Source organism: Nicotiana attenuata, unplaced genomic scaffold (assembly GCF_001879085.1).
Source record: "Nicotiana attenuata strain UT unplaced genomic scaffold, NIATTr2, whole genome shotgun sequence".
NCBI lineage: Eukaryota > Viridiplantae > Streptophyta > Magnoliopsida > Solanales > Solanaceae > Nicotiana > Nicotiana attenuata.
Genome location: NW_017674095.1, coordinates 75,336 through 82,541, shown reverse-complemented (window position 1 = coordinate 82,541; position 7,206 = coordinate 75,336). Strand labels below are relative to the sequence as shown.

Here is a 7,206-nt window from a genome sequence, read left to right as displayed (position 1 = left end):
AAGTTCAGCTACCAGATATCACTCTTTCTTTCTTTGGCTCCTTTTCTTTTTGAGCGTCATTTTCTCAAGTATATTAAAAGAGTGAGGTCCAAATAATAATCCAAATAACAAAAGCAAATCCAACAAATCACTAAACATACTGAGAATTCGGCGATTATGTCTGTGTAACTAATAATAGTTCTGTCTTTTCTTGAAAGAAGCCAACCGTCTATTTAGGGGCTAAAATGAAGGTGACATTGTTTGTCTTTTACCTTTATATTCATTTTCCTAAGCGTGGCCAACAGACAAACCTTTCTTAATTAACAAAAAATAATACCCCTAATAAACAAATACTAATGGATTGGCGCCACAGTCAATTATGGCAGACAACAAAAGTCATCAAATTAAAAAGTATTCCGTTGATAATAATCCTCACATGTGATGTGAGGAGTTGAAAGCACAAATTCCAGATTTTCTCTCAACAAAAAATAGTTTGAAGATTTTACTTTTCTGAGGGCCCGATTGGCAGTTTCTTAAAAGCTTTTTAAGAAGTTGTTGGGAATTTAGACCAAGAAATTATTGTATAAAATTTGTATACAACCACTATAGTCTAAAACCATAACTTAATGCGCATATTAAGTGAGGGACTAGCTACTTTTTGTAATTCTTTTGGACTTTCTTCATTCACATTATTCCGGACGAAAAAGTGATATGAATCATATTCAATGAGGACTTGTTAGAAATATACAAACTTAGGCAAGAACTTGTTCAATATAAACAGTTTTGTTTCAAGAGTACTAAGAACATCACTATATAGAAAAAATTAGGGTCTTGAGTCATGACTCATGCGTAGAGTGTGAGTGTGCTATTATTTTATCTCTTTGTGGGCAGGGGTGAACATAATTCGGGCAAACTCAGATATCCAAATTGAAATCAGAATTTTTAAAAATTTTGGTTTTCAGGTTGGATGTTGGATTTGGTACTTCAGATTAATGAATATCCGAAAATTTAAAAAAAAAAATTATTTTATATTTAGTCCATCATTCATATGCTAATAATAGTAAGTCCAAGACTTAACTCATTAGACATTATCTCATATATTAAATACTAATTATTAAGTTACTGTCAGAATACTTTCTATTTTGGCATAGTTTTACTATTGCTACTTCTTATCGACCTTATTAATGTCTTTGTTGTATTTTCTTGATAATGATTTCATTACTTGAATACTTTATTTGGATGATTGTAGTGGGAATGAGGAACTTTTTAAGCAATTTAACATGAATACTTTATTTGGATGTTCATTTTTGTAAGAAGAAAAAATATCTAAACTTATAGGCTTAAAATCGAAAATTCGAAATATCTAAACCTATTAATCCAAAATCGAACTTGAAAAATACGATTCAATCCGAGCTTATTTGGATCGGATTTAAATTGTCATTTAATCCGAAAATCGAATATTTAAATCAAATTTTTTTTATTCAATTAAGTGCTCGAACGTCTACCCCTATTTGTCGGGTTGGCCAGAAAATAAAAGCAAATAATTGCAAGAAAACATAAGCATCAATGTTCAATTAACATTGCCTTCGTTGCTTAAGTCGTATATATCCGTTATGTCAACGTCTTCTTTGTAATGGGATGAACGAAATTTTTCTACCCTTAATCAAAGGTCTTTAAATTCAAATATTGTGAATGAAAAAACTTTTAAAAAACGTTCTTTTTCATGAGTCCGACGCGGTACGTATTCCAAATGTGTACACTTTAATTTCAGTACTAACAAATTACTACTTAAGTAAGGTACAAAGTAATTAAGCTTCTAACAGTGTACACAACTGATTATCTCTATCCACAGTTGACATTTGATCAAGAGCACATGCATTAATAGACATTACGAAATTTAGTACTGCTCCACAGTCCACTACAAAAGTTTTGCCACGAAAGCTTTAGCATTAAAAACGATCATTATCTTAGAAAAATTTAAATACGTATTAAAAAAAGAAATGAAGTATAAGATAGTACATCAATATTTAGCGTTTGGATACGGTTTTGTTCAAATGTGAAAAGCTTTTCAATATTTACAAAGTACTATTTATTTTTCTTCCGTAGAATTCATCTTCCTGTTTCAACTAGTGTAGTAGAGTACTCGTTACATTCAAATTCACTTGTCCACTATTGACTTGATACACTCCTTAACAGTAAATAAAATAATGATTTACTAAATCATCCCTAATTATTATTATTATTGAAAAATTAACTTGACTCTTATAAATCCAAAATGTTGGGATATTATAATGGTATAGGTGCAAAATGGTAAATTAGTCATTGATTTTCCAAGCTGGAAAAATAAAAGTGACATATATTTTTAGTATAGTAGACAAGTAAACTTACACCGAAAAAGTATTAATTAAGTGAGTACTTCATATTAAGTTAATAGATCAAAAAATTAATGGGTAAAAGACAAAAATTGATTTTGTGTGTGAAATAAAATACGGTTGTACACAATTAAAAAGAAACCAAAAGTAGTTAGGGCTGTGCATAATTTGGTAAATATCGAATTACTGTACCGAAATCGAAAATTTTGGTATTTGGTATACGATATTTTGGTATTTGGTATGGTATTTGGTTTAACTTTTTCAAAAAAATGGTATTAGGTATGATATTTGGTTTTTTAAAATAAAAAATCGAAATACCTATACCGTACCGAAATATATATTATATTACACAAAACATATATTATCAATTATAATATCTAAATTTTACTTTCCTTTATTCTCTAAATTCATCAATTAACTCTAAACAAGTAACAAGACATTTCTAATAATCAAATATTCTTTTATGTACACTTTTCTCTATTTGGATCGATATTTGTTAGTTTTGGACAAATTTTTTGTCAACAAACATTTTCAGTTTTGTATTTTTGAGTACTTTAATTAAGAATATTATAGTCTATGGCTCTATGCACTAGTTAGGTATTCAAACCGAATAAACCGAAATTACCGAACTGAATAAACCGAAATCGAAAGGAGAAAAACCGAAGCATACCGAATTTAATTAGGTACGATATTGATATAGGATTTTAAGAAATCGAATACCAAAAATACCGAACCGAAATATCTAAATACCGTACCGTACCGACCGACGAACACCCGTAAAAGTAGTTACTGATATTGAGCTGAAGAAGTGATAAATAGAGCAGCCGAAAAATTTAAGGCCGTTAGCGTTAGGTTATTATAACTGTCAGTTTGATCCTCCCCCATTTCCACGTTTTATGTGAACCATTAATCAATACTCCTTCACTTTCAACCTCCCCCCTACCCCCCCTCACCCCCCGGTCTTCAACCCCCCACTCTACTCTACAGACTAGTGCTGCCAGTCATCACTAAAAAAGCAGAAAAGCACAAGCAAAGACTGACCACTGTTGCACTTTCTCTCTCCAATTTGTTCCTTTTTCCACTCCTCAACTCGCGCCATCATTCAAGCCCACATTTCACTCAACTTAAACCCCCTTCAAGGTATGAACTTCAAGAACTTCAAAATTCTCTTCTTGGGTCCTCATTTTCTTGAAATTTTTTGGTAAAGTTTTGAATTTATTCCAGCGCGTATTGGTGATTACAAAGAAGTTCTTGGAACTGGTACACTGTGGCCTTTCTTGATTATTATCTTTGTGTTTGATGCATTGTGAGAAGTTTTTTACCTGTTTGTTCCTCATGGTAGTTGAGAAATAATTTCCATTGTTTTTAGTTTGATGTCCATACTGGCTAAAGAAAATATAAGAATTTTGGTTATGGTTCTGTTTTGGCTACTTAGTAAGTGAACAAGATCTTATTTTTGTTTGGCTATTAATTAAGTTAGGAAATTAGCAGGAAATAAGAGTTATTCAATTGTTCTTGGTTTAAGATCTCTCTTTTTCTCTCACTTCTTTTGATTTTGTTGTTAATTAGCTGCCCATCTTCTCAGTTTACTTGCATAATTATCCAAGAGGAAATAGCATGTTATTCCATTCTTGCTGAGTTCTTTTTTCCTTTTCTTTTTCTTTTTGGGAATTTGCAATGGAGAATTATTCTTTTCTTTTCTCTTTGTTAAAGACAGAAGCTCCCTTAGGAGTATTTTCATTCACTGTTTTGCTTTAATTCCGTGAATAAATATATTTTTGTAGTTTCACTTAATTCTGTTTAGTCCAATTATTATGAATCTGAAACATTCAATGTACTTCCCTTCCTCATTTATGACTTAACTCTGTCCTGAGATATGTTGCTTATCTATTTATTTTTTTCTTGAAACTGCATTTTGATTTCTTGATTTCCTCTTTTGTAGTGATTGCTTGAAGATTTTGGAAGGCATAATTCCCCATTGTTGATTGGGAGGGAAAGGAATAGAAAATTTGTTAGTAGCCCAGGGAAATGGAGAAAAAGCAGCTGGATTTCAATGCACCACTTTTATCAGTGAGGAAAATTTCATCATCTTTATCCCCTCATGAGAGAGCAAATAAAAAGATTATAGAAAGGGCGCCACCGAATCGACAACAATCACTTCCTGTCAAAAAATCAGACTGGGAATTGAGTGAGGTGACTAAACCAGTAGCTGTTCCATTTATGTGGGAACAGATCCCTGGTAGACGAAAAGGTGACAATGAAGCCCGAGCTAACCTTCGAGTGAAGCGTTCAAGTAGTCCTAGGCTGCCCCCGGGAAGATTGCCAGAGACTATTCGGTTCTATTCAGGTGAAAGGCCTCGTACTCAAAACATTTACAAGTCTCCAGCTGAAGGACTTCCTTGGATTGATCATGCTGCTTTACTGGATAGCCTAGCGGAAAGTATATATACAAGAGGAGATAGAGAAAGTGAGGATGATGCCTATTCTGATGCTCCTGAAACATTGTCACCTACCGAATCCTTATCCTTGGACTGCAGTGTCAGTGGTCTGAGCGGATATCAAAGTTCAGATTCAAAACCATCTGGAACCTTTTCCATTGACTCCCAAACTAGAGACTTTATGATGAGTAGATTCTTACCTGCAGCAAAAGCTGTTGTTTTGGAGACGCCTCAATATGTTCAGAAAAAGCAAGTTCCAGTCAGTACTGAACAACCGAAGCCAGTACCCGTGGAACGAAAGCCAATAGTTAAGCGGATGGAGTCTAAACCTGTCTCATATTATAGCGGCTATCTAGACGATGTAGGAAGTGAAATTGAAGATGATGTGTCTGAGAATCAGCACAAAAGGCCAAGTAAAGGGTGGAAATTTTTCCCTCGGATTTGTGTGAAGAATTCTTTATGCCTATTAAATCCACTGCCAGGACTAAAAGTGAAGACACATGTTCCCACAGCCTCAGCTCAAGCAGTAAAGAGAGTTTCAGGAATGAAACCAAAGACGCCACAGAGCCCCACATCTTATGCTCATGAAGTCAAGAGATTAGCTAGAAAAGCTTATAGTGGACCTCTTGAGAAGGTAATTATTATAGTTTTCCTCAGTTTCTTTTTTTCTGTCCTATGATTAATAAGATTTATGTTTGTTTCTAACAATCATGTTCTTTGCAGAATGGTTGTGATACTATAAATAAGCAAAGATTTCACTCTGGAGTACTGTCTCGCGAGCTGTACAAAGCTGATAATGGAAGTTTTTCCGGCCAACTGCCTAACCCTAGTGATTCATGTAAGCTAGTTGGAATCTCTCCTGGAAGACGTTCAAGAAGTGGGGCTATATCTCCCTATCGAAATGTAGCACCTCCGTCTCCATTCAATGAAGGTACAAGGTTTCTTGGTGTGCCAAAGGAAATGGAGAGTCTTTGGGCTAGTCGCTTTGATTCATTCCGGAAAGGTTGCTACACTGTCAAGGACAAAGTACCACAGCAGATTGGCACAGGAAGATTTTCTGATTCACCAAGTGAAGTAGTTGAGAAAACATTGTACATAGATTCTGTAGATAATGTGCAAATTTCAGCCCGTAATTCTGCTTCCTCAAAACCCAAGGGATTAGTGAACTCCTCTGGTAGGAATATGAAGACTCTGGTTAAAAGCAGTAAAGTACTAGAAAATATGGATGCCACCGCTCGTACTCAAGGTGCCAAAGACCGGAATGTTTCAGAGAAAGAGAGCAAACAGGTTTTTGAGAAGGAGTCCCTTGATTTGGTGGAAGCTGCTCCCATTTCCATATCAACACACAAAGGCCCTGCTGATCAGGAGTCTTTGAAACTAAAGCAAAATCTTGATACACTATCTGGAGCCTTAGAGTCTTCAAAAGTGCATCCCTATGGAAATTTAGGTACAGAAAATGAAGATAACCAAAATGCAAATGACCCAAAAGATTCTAACCTTACCTCCTTGGAATCTCCTATACCACCACCCTTACCTAAATCTCCCTCTGAATCTTGGCTTTGGCGCACGCTGCCTTCCATTCCTTTGAGAACTCCGTTCTCAAGTTTGAGCTCCAAGAAGCAGAATAAGAAGTCCCATGCTGATGGTAGTAAGTGGGAGACTATTGTGAAAACTTCTAACTTGCATAAGGATCATGTCCGTTACTCCGAGGTAACCTCTTTTTTCTTTTTCTTTTATACCTTTTGAAGTTTTCTGTTGCAAATTATGATGTTTACTTCTGCTCCATTTTTTTTGAACAGGAACTATATACTCTTGGTTCTTGTCAGCAGAGCAAAGCTTGAAGATGGATCATCTATCGGTATGAAACATCTTGTTTCTATCACTATAGCTTCAATGCTATCTTCAAACTTTGTTTCATTCCTTCTGGAGTTTCTTTGTCAGTGTTTTAGTCTAGGTATACAGAGGAAAAAGTTTTTTTTATATCACCTCAAAAAAATACTTGGTTTTGATGGTGGGGATTGTTGTAACTTTTGAATGACTATAGTAGTGGCATGAGAATAGCTGAGTTTTCTTATTATGGTTTGTATTCCTGAAAACCAGCCCTTGCCTTGAGATATGAATGAATGACACATTTGATTCTTTATGATATATTCTACTGTGGTCTTGAAGTAAAAGTCTTTAGCTTTTCTGGTAAGATTTGATTCCATTTTTCCTCTTTCTCACTTCATCTTCTGATCCATGGAATGAGCTAGCTCACCAATTTTTAACGTAGAGAATGACCAGATTTACATCTGCATTTTTACAAGAAAAGCTCGGTAGTAGCCTGGTCTTTGACGTACGTGTAACAGGCTCGAGTCCTGGAGTTACAAGGTTATATGGTGGAAGGATAGCTTTATCCTTATTCTCACTCAAGGTCC

The 7,206-nt window shown here is 34.8% G+C and overlaps 1 protein-coding gene across 2 annotated transcripts; it reads left to right on the top strand.

The window, feature by feature from the left end:
- The first annotated feature begins 3,324 nt into the window (after positions 1-3,324).
- Positions 3,325-6,937, top strand: LOC109217997. 2 transcript variants are annotated; one of them, XM_019382305.1, is made up of 4 exons: positions 3,325-3,491; positions 4,294-5,423; positions 5,513-6,499; positions 6,589-6,937. In XM_019382305.1, the coding sequence occupies exons 2-4, from the start codon at positions 4,380-4,382 to the stop codon at positions 6,628-6,630; spliced, it is 2,073 nt and encodes a 690-aa protein (XP_019237850.1). In that variant the 5' UTR covers positions 3,325-3,491; positions 4,294-4,379; the 3' UTR covers positions 6,631-6,937. The 2 variants fall into 2 exon arrangements, with proteins under 2 accessions (XP_019237850.1, XP_019237851.1); XM_019382306.1 differs by lacking the exon at positions 3,325-3,491 and adding an exon at positions 3,499-3,611.
- The last annotated feature ends 269 nt before the right edge of the window (positions 6,938-7,206 follow it).

What these genes read in the sequence shown, in the direction of transcription:
- LOC109217997 (XM_019382305.1), top strand. Translation starts at nt 4,380, where the DNA reads ATGGAGAAAAAGCAGCTGGATTTCAATGCACCACTTTTATCAGTGAGG. An exon ending in ATAGTGGACCTCTTGAGAAG is followed by an intron (nt 5,424 to 5,512) that starts GTAATTATTATA and finishes TGTTCTTTGCAG; the next exon opens with AATGGTTGTGATACTATAAA. An exon ending in ATCATGTCCGTTACTCCGAG is followed by an intron (nt 6,500 to 6,588) that starts GTAACCTCTTTT and finishes TTTTTTGAACAG; the next exon opens with GAACTATATACTCTTGGTTC.